The 27293-nt window shown below is 32.9% G+C and overlaps 1 protein-coding gene across 3 annotated transcripts in view; it reads right to left on the reverse strand.

Annotated features, from left to right (window-relative positions):
- Nucleotides 1-27293, reverse strand: part of LOC114326014 (chloride channel protein 2) — a 251418-nt gene that overhangs the window by 47735 nt on the left and 176390 nt on the right. For all 3 annotated transcript variants that reach the window (XM_050647860.1, XM_050647862.1, XM_050647861.1), the window contains exons 3-8: nt 26642-26762; nt 23127-23270; nt 10428-10556; nt 10228-10353; nt 8451-8615; nt 2810-3020 (exon numbers count right to left, since the gene is read on the reverse strand). In XM_050647860.1, the coding sequence (XP_050503817.1) occupies nt 2810-3020; nt 8451-8615; nt 10228-10353; nt 10428-10556; nt 23127-23270; nt 26642-26762 (896 nt within the window). The remainder of the gene's footprint in view (nt 1-2809; nt 3021-8450; nt 8616-10227; nt 10354-10427; nt 10557-23126; nt 23271-26641; nt 26763-27293) is intronic.

The raw sequence follows: 27293 nt of genomic DNA on the forward strand, positions 1-27293 counted from the left end.
AGCTCTTTAAAGATGGCGTCTTGTAAGTAGTAAAAATGCAAGCTTTCAGGAATACCTACAAAAACTAGATGCAACTCAAGCTACTGACTACTCGTTATGGAAGGCTACAAGGACTCTACGAAGGCAGAACTATACAGTCCCACCACTAAGAACACAAACAGGACAATGGGCGAGAAGTCCTCTAGAAAAGGCCGAAACATTTGCGACACACCTTAAAAAAGTCTTTACACCAAATGAGGGAAATTACTTACTACAAACTGAAGAAGAAATTATTTCGATACTCACAAAACCTTATTAACTAGAACTTCCTGAAAAAAGATTCATAAAAAATGAGGTAAAAAATATTATACAACACAACATCGATCCAAAAAAGGCTCCAGGATACGACCTGATTACAGGAAAAACTCTTCAGCAACTCCCAGAGAAAGGCTTCCAATTTCTGACACAGTTATTTAACTCTATAATGAGACTAGGTCATTTCCCATCACAGTGGAAACTAGCACAAATAACAATGATACTAAAGCAAGGAAAAGAACCAGAAAATGTACAGTCCTACCGTCCTATTAGTCTTCTTCCAGTGGTATCCAAAGTTTTTGAAAAGCTGACACTTGCTAAGCTAATGCCTATACTAGAAAACAAAAAACTAATACCACCACACCAATTTGGGTTTATAAAACAACATTCAACAATACAACAGGTACAGCAGGAAAAATGAAAGAATACCCATGAACGAACATATAAAACACGCTGTATTTTCGTGTCACCGTGTCATACAAAAAATTGGCCAGCGCAAGTACATGTAATAGTTTTTATTACATGTACTTGCGCTGGTCAATTTTTTGTATGAGACGGTGACAGGAAAATACAGCGTGTTTTATATGTTCGTTCATGGGTATTCTTTCATTTTTCCGACTGTACATAGAATTGTAGAGAGAATCAACGAGGACTTTGAAAATAATAGGTACTGCTCGGCGGTATTTCCGGACGTAAGTCAGGCATTTGATAAAGTCTGGCATAAAGGTCTATTATGTAAACTAAAACAGAATTTACCTACAAATTACTATATACTCTTAAAGTCATATATCACCAACAGAAACTTCCAGGTAAAGTATGAGAATGAATACACAAACATACAACAAATTCTCGCTGGGGTGCCCCAAGGAAGTGTACTAGGACCTATATTATACCTTATATTCACTGCTGACTTACCGACAGATACACATATCACTACAGCCACATTTGCGGATGATACGGCAATATTATCATCGAACAAAAATCCCAAAATAGCCTCAGAAATCTTACAAAATAATCTAAATAAAATTCAACAATGGATGACAAAATGGAGAGTCAAAATTAATGAAAACAAATCGCTACACCTGACATTTACCACGCGTAGGGAAACATGTCCGGCTGTATATTTAAACGGTAAAGGAATCCCACAAGGAAATGAAGTCAAATATCTAGGTATGTACTTGGACAGAAGATTAAACTGGAGGAAGCATATATTTACTAAGCGAAAACAACTGGGCCATAAGTTAAGAACCATAATTGGCTGTTGGGAAAAAAATCAAAACTATCAACTTAAAATAAAATATTAATCTACAAATCCTTCCTAAAACCAGTGTGGACTTATGGGATAGAATTTTGGGGAACCGCCGCACATTCCAACATTGAAATCATCCAAAGATTTCAGTCCAAAATATTGAGATCGATACTAGGAGTTCCATGGTTCATAACCAATGAAGCCATCCATCGGGACGCCGGACTACCATACGTCAAAGATGACATCAAAAAGTGCGCGAAAAAACATACAAAGAAACTTAAAGTGCATCCAAACGTGTTAGCAAAAAACTTTAGTGAATAAACCGCGTACTGTTCGTAGGTTAAAACGAAAAGTTCCGTTAGAGTTAAGTGAACAATAGGTACTAAATTAATGTGTATAAGTTTGTGTCAGAAATAGTCAGTGTTGTAGGCTAAGTTTTAAAAAAGGGGTGCATCACTGGGTGCCTCCCTACATGTCATTCCTAATTATTGTCAGTCCTATTACTTATTGTCTGTTATCTACCTAAACATTTAGGTTTAGATTGTATAGATAGATTGTAATAAATGTGGGGTTAATAAAAAAAATGTAAGTAGTTTTTTTCTAAAATAGCTCCAGAACGCTTCTATTTAGAGAAACGAAAACTAATACGCCTATTTATCTTCCAGAGATAAATCGATTCATCTCTGGAAGATAAATAAGCGTATCAATTTTCGTTTCTCTAAATAGCTTTTTTTTGAAAAGTTTTTAAAAAATTCAAAACACGAAAAATTTTCAAATCTATTCTTTTAGAAAACGATGAATTATATCGACTTAAAGCAAGAGTACCTTCTAGTACTAAAATACCTCAGAGTTTAAAGACAAAATAAAAATACAGTTCAAAAATACTTAAAAGTTAAAGACAAAATAGTTATGGAATAAAATAACCGTTGCCCTACCCAAAACGGAAGCCTGTGACCGGTACTAGAAATTCGCAATAATTGATGGAATAGATTCATCTCTGGAAGAAAAATAGACGTACCAGTTTTTGTTGTTCTAAATAGAGGAGTTCTTACGCTATTTTAAAAACTAATTACAAGACGCCATATTTAAAGAGCTCTAGCTCCCTTAGGAAGCATGTTCGGACTAGATGAATTGGGTTTAATTATTTTTAAATTATCTGAGGAATCTCCGGTGTTCGTTTGTCGGGAGAGTTTCTGGACGCCATGTATATTGTGACCTATTTAAAAATAATAGTTAATTACATTTCGTTAAATCACAAACTCTTACCCAAGAAGTGCAAACACAAACAATTCTTGAGGGTCAAATGGAAAGTCCATAAAAAAATTTGTTCTAAACACTGCCGTTACTGTTTCCGCTTTCTGGAACCAAACTGCTAAAAGTCGAAATGTCGATGCTCCACAAACAGCAGCAAAGAAACCCCTCCAATAGTTTCTCACAGCGAAGTATACTGAAGTTACTTCTATACTAAATAGTACACCTAAAAATAAAAAAAAAAGATTTGTATTTTATTGTATAATACATATTATATACTGTTGTAGAATTGTTTTTTTAAATTCAAAAAATATAGTTCATCATTTAAAAAGAAAATTAAATTTATGTAAAAGACCATTAGATCATAGATTCTCATCCCAATCTAATTTAGCTATTAGACAGTGTTTCGTGAAAGTGAAAACGATTAGTGATAATGATTCGACGAAGTGAATTGGTACACTAATAAACAATTCGGGGTTTAGAAAGTGGACATATCGTTTGGCGAGAACAATAATGTTTTTAAAATGTTTCCGGGAAGGTTTTTAATGATGGTAAACACTTTGTTTTAGTTTTTAGAAGTAAAAGTAGTATGTAGGAAAAATCTAATTATGATATTTCTTAAAATTTGACAAATTGGAAAGTTATATAGAAAAATGTTTGGTTCTTAAGAAATGGGTAGGAAAGGTTTTGAGAGAGGCTTGTTTTTGATTGGGTGGAAAAGATCGGCAGAAGGGATAAGTAGGTTGGAGTCTGAATTTGTGAGAGAAAAGAGGGTCACTGTATAATGGATATTTGAAGAGAGCAGTCGAGTTTCCAAAAGTGAGAGATCAGTGTACAGTGTTGTGATCGGCTTTGCGAGCAGAATCAAGTTGAAACCGAATTGTCGACCGGTTGAAAAGTGAGTTTTCCTGGTCCGAGGGAGATTCCTTTGTTTTGTCTAGAACGAGTAGCTGATTGATATCTATTTGCACAATATATCGAACAAGGAGGAAATTGAGTAACAGAATTCGAGCAATTCCTGTGTGTTGTCTTGGAAGTAGTTTGGACGAGAGGGACCTTTTTTGCAACATCCAGAGAGTACGTTGGGGGAATCGAGAACCACGTAATCCAGAAAAAGAGGAAGTGAAGGAACAAAAAGTTAGTCAAATCTTGTGTCGGAATGGAGAGAATTTGTTTAAATATCAAAACCATATTTGCTTATTTGTTTATTGAACATTACTATAACACAGTTAGTCATTTTAAATTTAAGAATTCAATTCAAATGAATAAAATAAATTATATTAAATTTAGTATGAGAAAAAAATAATTTATTTTAATAATGTTTTTTGTTAAAACAAAGAGATATCAGAATTAAAGTTTGATTTATTAAGTAAGATATTGTTGCAACAAAGTAAATTTTAGTATTTTTTAAATCATAATATGTACACGGCTTATTTGGTAAATGAATAATATATTACAATTAGATGATATTGAATGTTTTTAATTTCCCTGTTCCATCCTGGAAGAAGTAAGCAACTAGAAATACTAGAAGCCACAAATCATAGGTATTGTATCAAATAGAAAATTAGCCCTGAGAATAAGATTTATTGGAATATTTAAATCGAATTTAGTTTTGTTTTACATGGGCAGTGATTAAAGTAATTGAATAATTAATTAAATTAAGAATTTGCTAATCAATCTAAATAAAAAGATAAAGTAGAGCATAGCAATACTAATACTATGATAATGTAACATAAAAAATTCAGAAAGCTACATAGCGGTTAAGATTACAGACTAACATGCGCCTTTAGTATCATAGCATTTTTTAAGTGCTATAAACTACAAGTGCTTATAGCTAGTGCTATAATTGCAATGCCTACCAGGAGGATGGCGGGGGACAACTTCAAAATGTCTATTATTTAGGTAAAACCACCTTTTGAATGTTTGCTACCCGGGATTTCCTAGGTATAAGTTTTCGGTGGGTAAAAAATCTCTTGAGGGTAAAAATTATTTTACTACTAGAGGTGTAACAACACAATAAAATCCTCCTGTTTCTACAATACTTTTTGGTTTTCTAATACAAACTTTCCAAAAAGTTTTCGTAAAATTTATGAATTTGGCATATTACATCCTGTTTCTAACATGTTTTTTGGGTCCTTCTCTTATCCATGCCTATATCGATATCAAACTTTTATTAAAATCCCTTCAAGGACTGCATCAATCACAAAACGTTTTCGATAGACATATATGTAAAATATAAATTTCGATATATAAAAATTGTACACCTTTTATAAAGGGTTTTTGGATAAAAGTTTTTTGTGATTGATGGTATAAAAAATTCTTGGTAAAATGGTAAAAAAAAGTAAAATTCTTTCGTTGTGAATTTTGGATTTCATATATAAGGTGTTTAATTGGGAAACGGAAATACTTTAACTGTGAATAGAGGTCACCGAGGCGGTTCTAGGTATACTACATTTTTTGCCCTACCGACTTTTATAACTGAGTTACAGGGTGCTTCATCGATTTTGCCAATTTTTTTCCTAAGTCATAACTTTAGAACCACCCTGTATATTTTTTTTATATCTCCTACACATATGTCTCATCCAAAACCCAAATGACCGACACACTAATCACAAGAAAAATCCAGGTCCGGATAAAAAAGAAACATAAAGTAATTGTGATTTAGAAACAACACCTTGTATATTGAAATTTTCAAAATTTGTTTGCGCATTTGAAAAGACCACAAAAATCTGATTTATCGGTTTGCTTTAATTTTTTGTAAAGGAAATTTAATGACTTTAATTTTGAAATTATATATATTGATACTTTTAAGAACACTGAAATTAAAAAGCAGATTTTTAAAGCACTTAAATTATTAAAGTTATTAAATAAATACCCATTTTAAAAATAATCAATACTTATTTACGACATTCTAACGACCCACTTACCAATCACAACAAAATCCAGGTCCGGATTAACAAAACAATATAAAGTAATTGTAACCTTGAAACAACACCCTCTATATTGAAATTTTCAAAATCCGTTTGCACATAGGTATGAAAAGTGCACAAAAAACTAAGTTTAATCGTTAGCTTCATTTTTTTGGCCAGACAATTTAATGAATTTAATTTTGAAATTATGTCGAAATTTTTAAGGACTCTGGGAACTCATAATAAAAATTTCGATATAATTTCAAAAGTAATGTCATTAAATTGTCTGCACAAAAATTAAAGCGGGACATTAAACTTAGTTTTTCGTGCTCTCTTCAGGTGTGCAAACATATTTTAAAAATTTCAATATTTTTTCAAGGTCACAATTACTTTGTATTTTGTTGTTAATACGGACCTGCATTTTTCTTGTGATTAGTAAGTCAGTCCTTCTAACGCAGTAAATAATAACTGATTATTTTAAAATTAGTATTTATTCATTACCTTGAATGATTTATTATTAAAAGTGCTTTAAAAACTTGCTTATTTTTAGGGTTCTTAAGAATTTGAATGTATTTAATTTCAAAATTCAAGTTAATAAATTTTTGCACAATAAAACAAAGTGAACCGATAAACTCGGATTTTTGTGGTCTTTTCAAATATGCAAACAAATTTTGAAAATGTCAATATGCAGGGTGTTGTTTCAAGGTCACAATTACTTTATGTTTTTTTGTTAACCCGGACCTGGATTTTTCTTGTGATTAATAATTGGGTCTTTCCAATGTGGTATATAAGTATTGATTCATTTTAAAACTTGAGTATTTATTTATTCAATAACTTTAATAATTTATAATTAAAAGTTAATAATAACTGCTTTTTAATGTTGAGTTCTTAAAAATTCAATATAATTTCAAAATTAAAATAAAAAAAAATGTATAAACATTCTTAATTTCTTTGCAAAACGAAAATGCAGCAGCTGCATAATACTCTGGTTAAAGCGGAGAGTGCAGGAAGAGTCTATACCGGTTTCGGAGATCTTTTTCCCCTCATCAGTAAACCCATATCCTCTTCTCTCCGCTTTAACCATTTACCATAGCTTAGGGCCTTCCCGAATTGCAAAGAAAGAAATGTCACGGATGAACTAGGGCCATCTACCGGAAAACAAACTAAGTTATCAATCGAAGCAGCGCAGAAAACGACAATAAATATCGCCTCCGTACCACCAGATTGACAACAGGTGGAATACTTTCTTTGGTTACACCTCCTGAGACTTTTACAATTTATAAGTCATACAGGTGCCGAGAAAATTAAGATGAGAGAATTTTAAATAATTCACAACTCATCTACTCAGCATGGTAGAGCTCCAACAAGAAAGATTCCTCAATACTCAAAAGAGTAAATGAATTAAAAATGTATAAACATTCTCAATTTCTTTGCAAAACGAAAATGCAGCAGCTGCATAATACTCTGGTTAAAGCGGAGAGTGCAGGAAGAGTCTATACCGGTTTCGGAGATCTTTTTCCCCTCATCAGTAAACCCATATCCTCTTCTCTCCGCTTTAACCATTTACCATAGCTTAGGGCCTTCCCGAATTGCAAAGAAAGAAATGTCACGGATGAACTAGGGCCATCTACCGGAAAACAAACTAAGTTATCAATCGAAGCAGCGCAGAAAACGACAATAAATATCGCCTCCGTACCACCAGATTGACAACAGGTGGAATACTTTCTTTGGTTACACCTCCTGAGACTTTTACAATTTATAAGTCATACAGGTGCCGAGAAAATTAAGATGAGAGAATTTTAAATAATTCACAACTCATCTACTCAGCATGGTAGAGCTCCAACAAGAAAGATTCCTTAATACTCAAAAGAGTAAATGAATTAAAAATGTATAAACATTCTCAATTTCTTTGCAAAACGAAACCGAAACCGGTATAGACTCTTCCTGCACTCTCCGCTTTAACCAGAGTATTATGCAGCTGCTGCATTTTCGTTTTGCAAAGAAATTGAGAATGTTTATACATTTTTAATTCATTTACTCTTTTGAGTATTAAGGAATCTTTCTTGTTGGAGCTCTACCATGCTGAGTAGATGAGTTGTGAATTATTTAAAATTCTCTCATCTTAATTTTCTCGGCACCTGTATGACTTATAAATTGTAAAAGTCTCAGGAGGTGTAACCAAAGAAAGTATTCCACCTGTTGTCAATCTGGTGGTACGGAGGCGATATTTATTGTCGTTTTCTGCGCTGCTTCGATTGATAACTTAGTTTGTTTTAAAATAAAAAAATTGTCTGGCCGAAAAATCGAAGCGAACTATTAGACTTAGTTTTTTGTGCTCTTTTCAAAAAATATGCAAACATATTTTCAAAATTTCAATATACAGGGTGTTTTTTTAAGGTCGCAATTACTTTATAATTTTTTGTTAATCCGAACCTGGATTTTTCTTTTGATTAGTATGTCGGTCGTTTGGATTTTGAATGAAACATATGTGTACCACATATTAAAAAAATATACAGGGTGGTTCTAAAGTTATGGCTTAGGAAAAAAATTAGCAAAATCGATAAAACACCCTGTAACTCGGATATAAAAGTCGGTAGGGCAAAAAATTTAGTATACCTAGAACGGCCTCGGTGACCTCGATTCACCTTTAAATTATTTTCGTTTCCCAATGAAACACCCTGTACAACTAACGGAAAAGAGTGTAAAGTATACAAATAATAATGAATGTAAACAAGTGATTGACTTACCTCCAACTGGAGCTGCAAAACAACTGGCAACCCCTGCGGCACAGGCAGCTGCCAACATTTCTGTCGTTCGACTCTCGTTCTCATATATACCTTGAAATCCGGTGACTAGCTTGCTGAGTAATGTTGCTGAGATACTAGCTATATGAACGAAAGGTCCTTCTTTACCTACATCAAATTTTACATTAACTTTCAAATTTCATATTTTTTGGTTTAACTAAATGTGAATTAAACTTAACTAAAAACCTACATTAAGTAAACTAAAATTAAATAAACGACGAGAAATATAAAATACAGAAGTACTATAGATCTTTTACAACTGAAAGCAAAATTTTGGTAACAACCTAAAATCTGAGCCTTTTACAATTTGCAATTGCAAACGGACTGATAAATGATAGACCTGGGGAATCTACAATTGCATTCAACGAATGCTGCAAAAATTCAACGAATTTTTGCTTCCTTGTTGTCAAAGTGTGAGTAGAACTAAGATAATTAGAGACCGCTTAACGTTTAATTTGTTTTATGAGATCACCACTATCCGTTAACGTGCGTTTCTTCTTATATAAGTCGTCAGCACGGCTTTGTGGTGCGCTATGAGTCAAACTAAATCCAGCTAGTAAGCTAAATTATTTTGCTTAGTAAACGGATGGTGGTGATCTCTGAACAAATTAAATCTTACGCTGTCTCTCATTAAGCTGTCTCTCATTAAGCTGTCTCTCATTAAAATTTATTATTTTGGGAAAACTGTAAAGTGCTTGTAGATATAAAATAAGATGGTAAATTTTTGGGCATGTATCTGACTCTTAAGATGGGTACACATATGGGAGCCAAATTGTTCGCAAACTGCTCCCGAGCTGTTTGCGAACAGTTCGTTGAAAATATATTTACAGAGAACTCATCGCAAAATCATCACGACCCATGGACAGCGACGAACCAACTTGTGCAAAGCAATTTTGTTTGTGTAGAAGTGCAAGCAGGTTGTGTATTTTTGGAGTGAAAGGAAATTAACATGTCACAATTTCTTCTTCTTCTTTAAGTGCCATCTCCGGACGGAGATCGGCAATCGTCATAGCTATTCGGATTTTAAACGCGGCTGATCTGAAAAGTTCATTTGATTTATATGCTATTCTGATGACCAGCCTCTGAAGATCCCCAATATTATCGGCTAATATGACAGTGTCATCCGTATCTAATGTTATTAATGAGAACTCCATTTACTATTATTCCAGCTGTTTCACCCTCAAGAGCTCTTTTCAAGATCTCTTTTCAGTAGGCATTAAAATAATTGGCGACAACACTCATCCCTGTCTCACCTGACGTCTGGTTTCAATTTCCTCTGACTGTTGATCGTTCACACGTACTTTTACACGTTTACAATTTACATACTTAATTTGACCACTTTTATTTACAATTATACAAAATTTATAACAAACTAAATTCAAACTAGGAACAAGTCACACAATCTCAATGCGGCGGCAAGAACAGACAATATCGCTGCGTCCAAATTGAACTGCTAATATCCTTTGCGTTCGCCTCAAAAACCGACAGGTTTATGACGAGCGACGAACGGACAGCTCGCAAATGATTCGCGACCACTTCGGCTCGCATATCTGTACCTACCTTTAAGGAAATTGAGAAGAAACACTGTTGATAAAAACTATTTTTGTCCGTGAAAATATTATCATTCACAGCAAAGGTTGGTTTAGTCCAAGAAGTGAGGAGATCTTAATTTGAGCATCTTATTTGAACTGTTTCTTATCTAAAGGCAAACTGTTCTTACCTAACGGCATACTACTTCCTAATACGGCAGTTAAACCAACAATTTTGGCAACAAGTGTTCGGAATGTTAGATATTCCTTTAAAGCTACTCCTCTGAGTATTGTTTTCATTTCTGGTATACCTGAACCTGTAAACAATATAAAATAATTGTTAATTATCTATGATACTGTCTTCTTCCTATGTTTATTTTATGTAACTTACCAATAGCCTGTGGCGCCACAAGTTGTACAAACCCAGCACTAAACAAAACTAGTGTGGTGGGAAGAATAACCCAAGCGGCATATTGCGCTGCAGGATGTGACGTTAGGTCTTTATATAACCATAGTCTGGCTAAAAACAATAATAATACTTAAAAATGAGTTCAATAAGACGAATATTGATGTTAAACGTATAAGTATTGGGCATTAAACATTGTTGTTTGCCTAATCAATTACATACTTTAGTATCATCTAACAATATCTGACAGCTACGTCCGTTGAGATGTCCAAAATGTCGGATTTAGTGAGCTGTAATGTAGATTTTTGTTTAACTAAGAAATATCTTCAAACAGTAACTGTTTAAACACCTGTTGTTTAAAACTAGTATTTTGATATGCTTCATCTGAAAACTTTGCGAAATGATCCAAACAAATTTTAAAATGAAGCATTGACATTATATTTCCCTATTTTTTAATATCTTATCCTGAATACCTACTTAGATCTAAGGGGGACACATTTTTACGGCACATACATCTGTCATTTGTCAACCCCCTCCCTTCCACTTTCCGACCCCTTATTTTTAAATAGAGAATAGGGGTCGTCTGCTAGCTCATTTGAATGGTTATTCAATTCTCTATTCAGTAATATAAACATTAACATAATTATTTATACACGGTGTCCAATATAATTTTTTTTAATTAAATTAATTGGCACAAAAAGAAGAATGTATGTAATTTATTTAATTCAAAAAACATTCTACTGCTGACAAAAAATGGAAAAAATGTTTATTTGATAAATAAATATTGTTTGTTGCTTAAATTCAATATTCAACCTACCAAGAGGCAGATGGGTGGCAGCTTGTACATTGAAATTAAGCGAAAAGCAATGTTTATTTATCAAAAAACATTTTTTTCTATTTTGTGACAGCAGTAGAATGTATTTTGAATTAAATAAATTACATACATTCTTCTTTTGTGTCAATTAATTTAATTTAAAAAATTTTTCCTTGGACACCCTGTATAAATAATTATTTTTATGTGTATTAATAATGTTTATATTACTGAATAGACAATTGAATAATCTTTCAAATGAGCTAGCACACGACCCCTATTCCTTATTTAAAAATAAATGGAAGGGAGGGGGTTGACAAATGACATGTATATGTATATACCGTAAAAATGTGTCCCCTTTATATCAGAAATTGACCTGTTTCATCATTTCCTAAAAATCTAATAAATACCGCCAAATATCGAGGTGGACTCTTTTCTTTGGTCCACTCTGTATACTGAATCACTCTATGTGATTTGGTTTTTAAAAAATGTGATTTTTGTAAAACAAAAAAATAAAAAAATATGTGGAGAACAACATTACACACTATAAACATCAATAAGATGTGCGGAAAGTTATTTTACCGTTTTCATATGTACCTAATGAAAATATCTTTATGTAAGATCAAAAATAGGAAAATACATTTTAGATTATTTTAAATTTAGTTATAAAGCTCACGGATTTCCTTCTTGCCTCCTTTTAATTAATATATTAGTATATTATTATAGTAGACGATTACATTTTGATTATTATATGTATATTGATAATAAATACCTAATTATTAATAAAATTTGTGTATGTAGGTACATATTTTCATTTAATAATTTAATTAATAATATTTGAGTTGCTGATCTATTTACGATGTATCTACAAATATATCATGTAATAAAAACAATATTTATATTCATTGCGCCTACATGTTTTATTAAACATGTGGGCCCAAGCTAAATTTTATTAAACAATAATAAATAAACAAATATGCATTCACAAGTAGCATAGATTAGACAATTGGACTTTTAGGAAGTGTGCACATTGAAAGGAAGTTCTAATAATTTTTTTTATTAAGCTGCAAGTATTTTATTACTGAAAGAAACTAAACGATATAATATTATGCAATTTAGAATTGTTTGGATATAATATATTTCACGATTATATGTACATAAACAACGTTGACATTTTTAAGTAGGTAGTTATGCTTTTGACTACAGCTAACATAATCTAAGGTAATTTACAGCTATTATGTCCATAAATCAAAAATAGTTTTAACACCTTAAGTTTGTTAAAACCTTGTTTGTGATAAAATTCTAAAACTGTACATAACTGCAACTATTATTTAATGGACTATATTTTCATTTGCATTATTTTTTCATATTAGCCCTATTTTGTTAACAACGATTAATTTAACGTGTTTTTAACACATTTTAAAAGATGCGCCTCGATATCATAAATAGGCCTGGATTCCGCGTAACAAAAAAAGTTGATTAATAGCATGCTGAAAATTTGTTAATAGCTTAACGCTGTCGAGTCGGGCAAACTTTGATGTACGGGAACACTGGAGCAGGGGAAGTTTTAATTGTGGAACAGGTTAAAAATTTGGAACGTCAGATTACGAAAGCGCCCCATGCATTTTGTCGGACAGAACATCCAATTGATTTGTTACCCTTTCCTTAAACTCTCATGCAAAAACCAGACTGCTATTACTAACCAACATGATTCCTGTCATTTGACATATTCTTCGTGATCCACTCATTAAAATGTCCAGTTGGTGATAAACACCTGTCTAATTTTTGCATGTGAGTTTAATGAAATGGTAACAAATCAATAATTGGAAGTTCTGTCCGACAAAATACATGGAACGTTTTCGTAGTGTGACGTTCCAAATTTTTAACCTGTTCCACAATTAAAACTTCCCCTGTTCCAGTGTTCCCATGCATCAAAGTTTGTCCGACTAGACACCGTTAAGCTATTAACAAATTTTCAGCTTGCTATTAATCAACTTTTTTTGGTACGAGGGATCCAGGTCTAATATGCATTTGTCATTACAGTAGAGCGTCGATAATCCGAACTAATTGGTACAGGGGTAGTTCGGATTATCAAAATGTTCGGATTATCGAACATATGTTCAAATTACATACAAAGCTCATAAACATAGTACATGTACATAAGTTTTAGTTACAAGAAATAGAACGGTAAGACCCCATTTTAACAGTCCCCGTTTCAGCGGTTCTCGATTCCACCGACCCTTTTCAGCAGTCCCCGGTTCAGCGGTACCCATTTCAGCAGTCCCCGTTTCGGCGGTTCTCGATTCCACCGACCGGTTTCAGCGGCGTTTGGTTCTGCAGCATGCCGTTTGAGAGGCATCGTTCAGGAAAATGAGTAAAAACAGGACCCTCTTGGGGACAGTAGTTTTAACAATAAAAAATGAATTTTATAAAATAAACAATAAATTGTCCCAAAATCACCCTATATATAGCTTTGCAATTGCATACAAAGCAGGGTAATATAGTAAATAATTTGCAAAAATTTTTTTAGATTAATTCATGGAATAGTTTTTGTAAAATTGTAAAAGTTTATCCTAGAGGCTAAATCTTTATAACATTATTCTACATAAACCAATTTACTTAGGATGATTCTGCGGGTACCTATCGAAAGAGGGAGAGCGGGTTTATCAAATCAATTTGTTAGAAGTAAAAAAAATATTTTTTCTACTAGCATGCGGAAAATCACATTTTCCGCACCAAAAAAAAACAGTGAGTAAAATCCATTTTTTTACAACCACTACTCAAAAAGAGCTTTTTCTACGCCCCATTTTTAAAGTTCCTAATATTACACCGGTTTGTTGCACTTAAAACGGCTGTTTATAGTTCGAGTGACAAAATGTAAAAAGGCATTAAAAAAATGCCACAGCGTTAACTTTATTTCACGGTTTCCATATGCGAACACAATTATTGATTAGTCCAGTTAGTCCACACCATACCGAAAATAAATTGTCAGGTCACCTTTGACTTTGACAGCATATGAACTACACATGTTTTTACGTGTGTAAGTGACTTACAAAATAATAATAATTGTAAAATTCAATAACTTTTATAATAAATGTAATCAATTTACTCTTCAGGGATTTTCCATTATTTTAAAGGGTCCTTACTTTTTATTATTTTTTCACTGCATATACAATCCATAAATTGGATTATAAAATGTAGATTCTTATATAAAATCTTTTCAATTTTCACCTATTAATATTTGTAAACAATTAAAATATGATTTATTAAACAACAAATGTTAACTTGATCTCTACTGGTCATATAAAACTATTTTTTTCTTTTTTAGTGTGTATTTTTTATTATATATTTATCTTAATAATATACTTTATTTAATAAAATTTACAGAATTCTTACGAAATAATTGTAAAATTCAATAATTAAAAAAAATGTAATCAATTGATTTTTCCAGGATTTTCCATCATTTTAAAGGGTCACAACTTTTTATTATTTCACTGCATAGGCAGTTCATAAACTGGATCATAAAATGTAGATTCTCATATACAATCTGTTCAATTTTCAGCTCTTAGTTTGTATGAACAACGGAAATATGATTTATTAAAAAATAAATGCTAACTTGATTTCTGTTTGTCATATAAAATTATTTTTTCTTTTTTTATATGCATTTTTTCATCAGATTTTCATTGAGCCTACATACAAGCACGGAACATAAAAAATATCTAAGTTATTCTAATTGTTTATAAGCTAAAAAGTCAAGTCTTTTTCAAACAGTTTTTTAATAACAATTTCAATAAAATGTTAAAAATTTTTTAATACGTCTTAAAATTAAAGTCTCAAATAATCGACTGCGATCTGCTAAATATCTCACAGAGTCACTCTAGGGCAAGAACAGTTGTATAAACAATTGCTCTCTGGGATAAACAAATTGAATAACTTATAAACTATTTGGTCGATCTGGTTGAAATTTAGCACACTTAAATAACTCATTAATTGACATAATTTACAGTCATTAAATTTTACGTCATTGTGCAAAAAATAAAGTTATTAATATTTATAATTTACTGCAAAAATGAGGGTTTTTGGCAATTATCTCTGTCAATTGTTTATATATTACAATATGCTTACCACCAAATTAAAGAACTTTTTAAGATCTACATTTATTTGAAACATTTTTCTCTAAAATGTACAAGAAACGTTTTATAGTCAAAAAACTGCTTTTTTCATTCTTTACAATTGTTTAAAAAAAAGCAAAATCAGCTGTACGTCTTCACGGAATTATCATCAGTTATCCCTCATCTACCGTTTAAAACTTTGAAAACCCTGTAACATTTTTACGTGAAATCGATGATTTTTTCCCTATTAACTGGGGTATATACCAGATACTTAGATATTACCTGTATATTTTCAAACAAGAATAGGTTAAAATAATATCCTACAATAAAACTAATTACTTATCATTGTCATATTATTTTCTTATTGAGACCGCTCTATTGGGGACCGCGTTTATGGGGACCGCTGAATCGGGCACCGCTGAATCGGGGTACCGCTGAAACGGGGACCGCTGTATTGAGACCGCTCAATCGGGGACCGCGCTTATGGGGACCGCTGAATAGGGGTGAAACCAATAAAACACCTGCATAATAAACAAATATATTGTATGTATTTCTGCATAAACAAAACAAAAATCCGCGGTAATATTTTGCCCATATTGTCATATTAAATCCAAAAATTCGGTCGGCGATCATATTTTTTAATTTTATAATTTTTTTTGTGTTCGGATTAGCGATCGTTAGGATTACTAGGGTTAGGATTATCGACGCTCTACTGTATTTGGATTTTTGGCAGAAAATTTTCTTTGCGAATGTTTGGAGCTTTTCAAGTTTTAATCTCTTCACAGAAATAATTCACTTAGAGCTGAGGCGACTGATTTCCAAAACTAACCACCAACTCTTATTACACTTGAGGACTGGTTTAAATAACATAATCTTGATATATCTATAAATAAAACTCAAGCAATACTATTTACAAAGGGTAATACCAAATACAAGGTTCATACGTACCATCAATGCAAGACTATCACAACCCAAAAATTACCATTTTTTGTTTTTTGTGAATCTGTAATGGTAATGGGTATTCTAACATAATGCAAGAGTATTATAACTTAACATTAATATTGTTTAATAATTTCTTATATTAAATTTTGAGTTATAATACTCTTTCATTATGTTAGACTACCCATTACCATTACAGATTCATAAAAAACAAAAATTGGTAATTTTTGAGTTGTGATAGTCTTGCATTGATGGTGTGAATAATATCAGCTACAGGACGCAAAACATACAGTGGGTAGACAAAATCAAGATAAAGTGGGTAGGAAAAAATCAGATACTTGGGTATGGTTTTACAAAATAATTTAAAATGGAATGCACACATCAACCATAACATAGAAGTTAAAATAGGCCAATTTCTCAATTTAATGCGTGCATTATGGGGAACATCGTGGGGCTGTGACCTGAAAATAACTACATAAAGCACTTGTTCTGAGTCACCTGAACTATTGTTGCCAAATATTTTCCATATGTCATAAGTGCATATCTAAAAACTGGACAAAATGCATTACAGGAGCATAATGATGCATGATGTATGAAATCAACTTCAGTCCAAGCTCTATTTTCAGAAGCAGGAGAAATACCCCTAAAACATAGAAGAGAACGGCTGACTAAAACATTTATATTATAATGTCTAAGCATAAAAAGCAACCCCATTATAGCAGAAGTCATAGAATTAAAAGCACACAGTACTGATGGTAACAAATACTGGAAAAATGAGAAAAAACCCACTACAGTGACATCTTTTGAAGAAATACAACCTTATTTACATGACATATAATCTAGTAATACAATATGCTAACATACTAACTTAGCATATGCAACAAATATGAACTGGACCCAAAACTTGAAACCATAGAAATTCTTAATCTTAATACCAAAAAGACAGACTATGACTACCACACATGGGCGTCCACAGGGAGGGGTAGGAGGGGCCACCGGCTCCCCCCTAGAGAGGACGAGGCAAGTGTAAAATTGGTGAATAAGCAATATAGAAAAATACAAAGTTGTAACTTAATCTTGATTTTGAATGCAACCACTCTGTTTCTACATTCTAGCTGGGACGAAAAAACCACATAAACTTAACAAAACCTTAATGAAAAGTTGAAATCTGCCATTATTTTATTTACCTAATATTTTTTTAATCTGAAAGCAACAGCAACACCCCTGAATCCTTATTTTCTTTCTATTCGAATCTTTTTTTTTCACTGTGCGTCACACAGATTAAATTTAGTTGTGAACGATTTGAATCGTTTAAATGAAGTGCGAAATACTATTGCCACTATTAAAGATATAACCAATTTCTTCCGTGAATCAGTATTAAGAAGGAATATGATAGCAAATATCCCTAGCATCTGCGAAACACGGTGGTCCGAGAAATACAAGGTAATTAGGGGTTTTCGAAAAAATTTCATTGAAATTCTACAGGCCTTGCAAACCCTATCCGTTGAAGGAAATTTGATCACTAGAAAAACATCTTATCAGTTGCATTCTGCGGCATGCAAGTCAGGATTTATCGTCGCTTTCATTTTGATTGAAAATATTCTGAATAGCTAGAGCCTATAGTCAACCGCATACAATCTGCGCAAACTAATGTTTTAAAGGTAGCGGAACATATTCGTCTAATCATGGATATTTTTAACAAACACAGACAGAACGCAGAGAATGCAACAAACACTTTATTGCATGAAGCCAATAAGATAGCCGAAGAATGCGGCTTTGAATTAACTAAACCTAGAACTGTAAACAAGCAACCGCATAGAAGCAATCAACCAGCTGATACGCCTAGTGAATACTGGAGGCGATCCACGATTCTTTCATATCTTCTTTAGAGACACGGTTTTCCGAAGAAAATACGCCAGCCTTCGCTCTGAGTCTTCTGCATCCCAAGCATTTTTCAAAAATTTATTTAAATTGCCTTAGATTAGAACAACTGAGACAATCCTTAAACGACTATGAAATAGATGGAATAAATGCAGAGCTAGAAGTATGGGCAGCACATTGGAATAAAAAAACGCCTTAATAATGAGTTATAGACAGCTTCAACACCCTTAAAATTTTTGAACTGGTTCGAGCGTCCACTACTTTTTATCCGTTAACAAAAAAAATTGCTGGAAATTCTCGTAACATTGCCTTGCACTACGTGTACAGTTGGGAGGTCGTTTAGCAGTCTTCGAAGAATAAAAACATGGTTACGGAGTACCATGGTCGAAGATCGCCTTAATGCAGTGGTGTTTAGACTTACATTGCATGGGATTTACCACATAAACTGCAAGCGTCCAGCGATCGACTGCTATTAGTAAAAAAAAAATTTGAAAATAAAAAACTTTATTTCACATTTCTATATGATAAAAGGTTGTAACTACAGAGAGTTGTATGTTGTAGTTAAAGATGTTTTTCATCTTAATTTTACATGGATGTTAATGCACTTCATGAAGTGCATAGCTCTTCATATTATCCACAAGTTAGCGCAGTCTCCACCTTTTCCATGTATTTTTTCCGTGAATCGCGATCGACTTCAAAAACTTTGGCGATCGACCGGTCGATCGCGATCGACCGTTTGAGCACCGTTGCCTTAATGGGTTAGCTCTAATGAGCATTCATCGAAAACAAATATTACCAAAAAAGAAAGAGTTTGTAGAGAAAGTTTTACAAGAATTTACAATTGATCCGCATAAATTGTTGTTGAAATAGTAGTGTTTAGGAACAGACAATTTATCTTGCTTCACAAATCGAAGGCTTATCCAGGAGGAAATAAACTTGTTAAATTTGCATCGCGTTTTTGTAAAAAGCATTAGAAAAGTTTTTAAATATTTAAATTATATTTAGTTTGCTTCATTTTTGTATGAAGTCATTGAGTTATAATTTTGGCTCCAAAAACATTATTTTCAAAACTTTTCTGAGTGAAACCCTCTCCCCTCTCAATGAAGACTCTCAATTTACGTCTATATTTATTATTGCTTACCTACCCAATTTTTTATTTCTCAAATCTGCCCCCCCCCCCTAGTTTTGATCCTGCGGACGCTCATGCTACCACACTGGCATATTAAAACCTTGCAACCCTAATGAATACCTTCAAAAATTACAGACCAATAGTTCTATTATCGGCAACGTTTTAGTTATTAGAACGACTCATCCGCAATAGAATCAACCAAAAACTCTTTGAAATAAGGCTGATCGAACAGGCAGGCTTCCGAGCAAGGAGAAGCTGCGCAGATCAAGTTCTTTCACGTACCATTTTTATTGAGGCAAGGCTTCAGAGAGAACTTAAACATGCTGCAGCGTTCAAAGACCTAACAGCTCCAAACAATTCCTTGTAAATCCACCGCTCAAAATATAATCGACAGTAGAGCGACCGAATGATTCAAGTGGTGATAAGAAACGACATACAGTTTGCCAAACCTAGGAACAAGTTTGAAAATCGTACAATCGCCATGTAGAGTTATTGCGATTGTAAAATTTTCAAACTTGTTATTAGGTTTGACAAACTCTACAATCAGTTATGGTTTAAACCCTTACAAAACAATATTTAGCGTAAATAGTCACTGAATAAAATTATCAGTTTGTGTTTACTTCCCATTTCCTTTAAACTTGTCTTTTTTGCGTCTAGTTTGTTGCCCTTACTTGACCTTTGATAAACAATGGAAATGTAAATTGTGTTAATTTTAACTAGGATTATTAAGTCCGCTAATTTTTATGGTATATCGAATAATAATTTGAATTTATTTAAAAATACTAGTTTTCAATCTAATAGTATATTAAATAACATTTAAAATATTATTTTACACCCCATCAGATTGAAAACAATGGGAACCTTCTGTGGTGAGACCTCAGGCTACAGGAAAATGAGGGATTTCTACAATTTGCAAATCAAATTCCATCTGCTCAGCGTGCTAAAAGCTTCAACGAGAAGGTTTCCTACGTACACCAAAAAGAGTAAATAAATTAAACAAGCTCTTGTTTCGCTTCACTACGAAATTTATTATTATCTAGGTATTCATTTATTTCATTTTCTAAAATTTGAAATGCAGCTCACTCATGCAACATATTCAACATTTTATTTTTCTATTTACATTGTATTATTTCAATTAAAACTGAAAAATAAACACTAAATGTAATAGATGGCAAAAGTAAAGTAAAAATATAATTTAATTTGGATTTTTAATGATAGCATTTGTATACATAACGAAATGTAAATTGAATTCACGCTGATAGTAGGCAATTAGTAGGATTTGATTACGAATGCAATTACAACTGCAAATACAGCAAACAACCAATATTATGGTTTATCGTAAGGGATGGTTTAGGACTAATTTAAACGAAACAGAAAAGAGAACACTGTAACTGATGTACTTTGTACTTATTCCCTATATTTTTTAATTTTTATAAGTACAACATAACAACAACATTTAAAACAACCTACACTCACAGATCCATCCTGTCCAAAACCAAACCGAACAACACACAGGAGAGATAAAAAAACTGCATCTGTAAAATACCCTGCGAATGCAACAATTTCTACGTTGGAGAAACTGCAAGACATTGCAAGACATATTTTAGGTAAAATATGTAATTGTCATTATAACTTAACTATGGCTGATCCCATATAAACATAACATTTGCAATTTTGCATAGTCTTAACTCGTTATAAACCACATATTTATCGATTCCCATTAGTCTCATAAAGACTGGCACTTTACAATATTTTTATATAACTAATCCATTGTACGTATCTTTGTCAGCTATGTCATTGTAATATTTGTTTGTGACACGACACCACATTGAAAAAAGAAAATCTGTCATATATTCTAGACGTACTATATCTATATGTATTATGTATTTTACATAATAGAGTACGTAAATCGTTCAGCTGGACATAGAGAACATATATTGAGATAATTATGGCAACTGCGCTAACCTGTGTTAGTTGAAGCTTCTGTTCGAGTACGAGTTTCTGGTGCCATAGCATAGACGTGTTAGAACGAATAGAATGAGTGAGTTTGGAAGCAAGGCTGCAAAATAATTTTGCTTTATTTATGGACAGCCTTGTATAATTTTACTTTAATTTTTAAGATTTTTTTGTATAAAAACTAATTTTAAAATTAAACAGTTTTCCCATTCCCTTAGGCCAAAAATATTTCGCTGTGTCTAGGTACACGTTAACGTGTACGCAAATAAAAAAGTTAGGTACACGCGAATTAAATTTCATCAAGCCAGTGACGTCATTATTTAGCGTGCGTAGTGACTTTATATTTCGGTACACGCTATTTTGATATGTTTAGTGTTTGTTGTTTGTTTGATAGAAAATATTTTTATTAAGGGAAGGGGAAAGGAAGCAAAACTATTCAGACGTTTCAAACTTAATTGTAATAAAACAATATGTATACAAAAGTATATATTCAGGTTAGTAAAATAAATATTAGTTAACATGATATATACAAAATACTGCTAAAATAACTTTTATACGTAAGTTAGTTATACCAGTTTATATTGGTGTTTATTTTTGCTGTGGTGTTTACTTTTATTTATACAGGGAGTTAAACTTATTACGATTTTCATAGAAAATTGGTTATAACTTTGTAAATACCCTGTATAACATAATAAACCTTTATATTTTTGTGATATGGAAGTTAAGAAGATTTCGAACATAAAATAAAATATAGGGTGTTCCATTTAAAAAACATAAGTTTGGTCGGCCACTATATTATCGAACGCCCTGTAACATTCTAACTAATTTTAGTAATTTTGTAATATGAAGCTCAAAGTTTGCTAACATTTTTGTATCTAACTTTTATTGCTATCTATTACTATAGCGGATCTACTGAGCTTTATCACACTAATCAATCGCCCCGTATATTTTATCTTATTACTTCTGCTACCCTTAATCACGAATTTTTGTCTCTTATCTTTTTCATACTGTTTTAGAATGTTGCTAAACTCATTAAAAGAACTAAATAATTGCCCACACTCCATAGTTAATTAAAAAAAAACATAAACAAGTAAAAAATAAGGAAACTCTTTACTAATCAATATTAAAGTGTAAACATAACGCTATTAGACAAATTCTAACCACACTCTGACACTCGCGATACTTACTTACAGATACAATACCACAGCATACACGCGGCTCAAATTAGCGTGTACCAAAAACCCAGTCATAGTACACGCTAAATAATGACGTCACTGACGTGATGACGTTTAAGCGAGTACGTAACTTTTTTATTTGCGTACACGTTAGCGTGTACCTAAGACACAGCGAAAATATTTAGCTACTATAATGTCATGCTTTTACGTTTATTTGTGTCAGCCGAAATGAATGGACCGTGATAGTCGTGACGTCAAAACGTCAAAAATAGGTTTCCAAACACGTTGTGTCTAGGTACACGCTAAAATGTACGCAAATAAAAAAGTTAAACTTCATCAAGCTAGTGACTATTTAGCGTGGGCAGTGACTGTATATTTTGATACACGCTATTTTGATATGTTTAGTGTTTGTTTGATAGAAACATATTTGTTATGACGTTTAATTCTACCTAACTTTTTTATTTGCGTACACGTTAGCGTATACCTAGACACAACGTGTTTGGAAAACTTTTGACGTTTTGACGTCACACTATCACGGTCCATTGTCCATTTTTAGGTTAATGCCGCTTAATGCTAACTATCGAGAGAGCGCAGTTGCCACAATTATCTCAATGTATATTTCCTATGTTCAGCTGAACGATTTACGTACTGTATATTTTAAACATGTGCATGTTTACTTACCGCTATTACACATTGCTACACCTCTATCCATTATGAAACTCAAAAAAGCCATAATAACACCCAAAAGGGCCAAGAACACCCAGTCTTCTCCCAACCTCGCGAATGTGTGCCTCCATAAGAATGCAATAAATTTGACTAGTTTTCCTACGGGAAAAATAAAATTAAAACGACCATACTGATTTATAACAATTTTATTAATACAGATTTTATAGATTTTTTATAGATTAAGTCTAATTAGGCCGGACAGATGGCCAGATTGACGGATGATAGGTGGACCAGAAAGATTCTGGAATGCCGAATAAAAGAGGCATATCGAAGCAGAGGACGACCACCGACTAGATGGACGGACGATATAAAACGCATCACCACACATTGGATGCAGGAAGCTCAAGATAGAGATAGGTGTATAATTTTACGGGAGGTCTACGTTCAGCAGTGGACAAATATGGGCCAATTGATAATGATAGATTAAGTTTAAGAGCCTTATCTTCGTGCCTGGTTTTGTATTCGACCTACCTCTATATAAGGAACCCATATGAGGGGCAATATCTAATAGTAACACTAGTAATTAATGGTAGACAGAGTGTATCTAGCTACCATTGAAGTAGTCACCGCTCTCTTGGTTATTAGATATATTTGCGAATTCAAAGTAAGCTCCGACTCTAATATTACCACAAGGCCATTTTTTACCTTTTTATTACCCTAAGGTACTCACCAGAGTTAGATTATACCATTCAGGTTTAGTGGGCCTAATCCCTTTAAATTCCCAACCCTATTCTAAACCCTACAGTTAGGTCCATTCTGCAACAACACTCTGTTGCATTCTGTTACCTTAAATTTGCCGTGGGCTAATAACACCAGGTCAACTGCATAGCCCAACATACGGTGTTTGGAGTCTATGGAGTCTAGCTATTAACCCATCCATGATCAGATTCCGTTAAGCAGGAGATAAGGCTCCCCCTGTGAACAGCCTCTGAGTACCTGTAATGACACTGTATCCCCCAGTATCGTTTATCATACAGATTATCAGCATGCAGACTGTCCGCCTGCAGTTTATTTCGCCTATTTTTTCGAGTCGAACGTCGAACCCTTTGTGGATTTGGGCCTCTTCTAGGGAGTAATATTGTTTGTATTTGGTATTTCATGACAGACCCAAAAGTTTTACAAACATAAGTTACAATGGGTCTTATTAATGTTGTGTATAATTACACACACAATGAATAAGCTAGAGGCATTTGAGATGTGGATCTATCGACTAATCCTTAAAGTTCCCTGGACCGCAAGAATAACAAATGAAGAAATCCTGAGAAGAATTGGTACAGAACGACAACTGATGTGCACAATTAAACAGAGAAAAACGGCATACCTGGGACACATAATTAGAAATGAAAGATATCAGTTTCTGCAAACCGTAATTGAAGGAAAGATCGAAGGAAGAAGGGGAGTGGGCAGGAAGAAAATGTCATGGCTCCGTAATGTCAAACAATGGACAGGACTAAAAAACATAGGAGACCTAATACATACTGCAAGGGATAGAGAAAAATGGTCAAACGTGATCGCGAACATCCATTAGTGGATTGCATAAGAAGAAGAAGAATAATTACACCTTCGAATTCTGTCTTAGTATTTTAGGAGCTAGCAAATTTTCCCTGCGTAATAGGTCCTGTTTCCTTTGCTTATCCTGTTCATTTACATTCATATTCATAGTGTCTAATTACACCTTCGAATTCTGCCTTAGTATTTTAGGAGCTAGCAGTTTTTTCTCTGTGTAATAGGTCCTGTTTCCTTTGCTTATTCTGTTCATTCACATTCATATTCTGTTTATTTTTGCACTTACATAATTACTTTCAAGCACTAGTTATGCTAAGAACATACACTCTCCTAAATTTTCAAAGCTGTGGAGACCTGTTTGGAAGAAATTTCTATTATATTTCGGCTTACTTTTGACGTAAACATGTATATGATTTATTTCTGATTTTATCCTCCATCCTACATTTTCCGTCGTTTTCTCAAGAACTTTGCATATTGCGGTATGTAGTAACAGGTTAAACAATAGAGTTGAGAGGATGTCTCCTTATCTTACGCCCTTATTGATCTCAAAGTTCTCAGTCTTTTTTGGGTATATTCTTAAGCATAAGGTTTTCATATAGTTTCCTCCTATTTATAGTATCAAAGTTTTGTTTGAAATCAATTAAATAGACAGTTGTTTATGTCGATATTGTATTCGTCACTCTTTTCTAACACGCTTCAGCATGCATATGTGGTCACTAGCATATCGATTTGGCCGAAATCCGCACTGGTAGTCACTAATGATCTATCTCTTCAGCAAAGGGCTTCAGTTCGTTTTGTATGATTTTGCCGAATGCTTCCTTTATATTGACAAATAGCCCAGCATTACGTTTTAGTTTCCATAGAGCATTCTGTTCTGTATGTATACAGTCCCTGATGTACCGGACTGTAAACCAATGTATTGTCCTTTTCATGAGCATTTTTCAGTGCGTAACAAATGATAGGAAAAAGGGTAAGTCCGTGATAATACACATTTATGACATTTATTCTAACATGACATTTTAGTTAAATCTGACAGTTGTCACATTTTATTTGCAATTTGCCCTAAAAACAAATCAAATGTGTTTCTTGCATTTATAAAATGGTATTTTCTTTGATTTGTATAGTCTTATAAATTTTACAGATACTTTTTGTAATATTATTATCTAATTAAAAAAAATATTTTTTTTATTATGGCGCTATCTATCGACAACTAGAATAACTAGAATAAATGTCTGTAATCACTGACGTGCCTTTTTTTCTGTCACATACAATTGAATGCGTTAGAAAGAAATCGAAAAACTGTGACGCACTGAAAGATGATCATGAGAAAAAGAATACCATCCCTAATGTGCCTATCAAATAGTTTTATTTTTAGAGTCACGTGGCATGACATCAGACTTATCGGTCTTAGGGGTTTTTGTCCTAAATTACCCTGTAGTTTCATACAGGCTCCTTTCTATAGAAGTACTGAATAGATCCAATCCGGATTCGGTGATACATATGGCTCAAATATTGCCCATTTTCGCCCAAAAAATATTTCTTTTGTCACACGCAAGTTTTGAATGTACCTACTTACACAGTTATGTCTATGTATATCTACTAAGCAAAATTTATATTTTGAAAAAGCTTTTGGAAGAGTACATTATGTAAGACAAGCTGAATGACATTCTTCATATAAATTAAGATGGAGATATTGTTAAGATCTATAAAATAAAAATCGTTAGATGAGTATGAGTATGTGACGAGGTGTAATTGATACGTAAACTTTTTGTAATAAAATGTCGAAAAAAAATTCGCTTTCAGGATACCGAAATGGAAATATTCATGGAAAAAAGGCTTAATTAGTAAAAGAGACAGGAATATAAATGAAATATAAATTACTAATAAATGAGACTACAGTCATTATTATTAAGAACCTTATAATATAACTATATTAAGCAAAAGTACTACATATTAAAACATACCTTGATATCCCCTAAGCTCTCGTTTTCGTGCTTTTTCTTCTTTTATTCGTCGTTTCTCTTGTGCTTTTAGTGCCTCAAACTTTGCATATTCTCCTAGTTGCCGGCTATACCGGCCATACATCTATAAAGAAGAAACAAAATTAGATTACAAAAATGCAGCATAGCAGGCATAGTATGAGAAACAGAACTAAAATAAGCTGACCAGAAAATAGCATGTTTATGCGAACACGTCTTAACAAAAAATTCAGATACAATTGAATCGCTTATTGTATGAAGGGAATAAGTCCACTTCCTTACGAAATTAAAGTGAGATATACATTTTGTTAAACTAACGTCGACGTGTCGATGAGTCTATAAAGGAAATTTGTATCTCTCACCGTACGCGGAATATCGCACGATAAAATTTTTGTTTAGCGTATAAAGGGAACTAGTCCGGGACTGATTACCTTTATACAATAATTCTTGTGGCGCCACCATCTTTTGTGGAACTTTGTCGTTTACTTTATTACTTCGGTTAGGTTACGTTGGTTAGTCTTACGATGTAATTTAGGTCTTGTTTGTAATAATAAACCTTTATTTTATAAATAAATTAATAATTTAACTGTAGAGAAGCAGCACTATTTCGACTTTTATTCATTAATTGTATAAAGGA

This window comes from Diabrotica virgifera, chromosome 3 (genome assembly GCF_917563875.1).
Source record: "Diabrotica virgifera virgifera chromosome 3, PGI_DIABVI_V3a".
Taxonomy (NCBI): Eukaryota; Metazoa; Arthropoda; class Insecta; order Coleoptera; family Chrysomelidae; genus Diabrotica; species Diabrotica virgifera.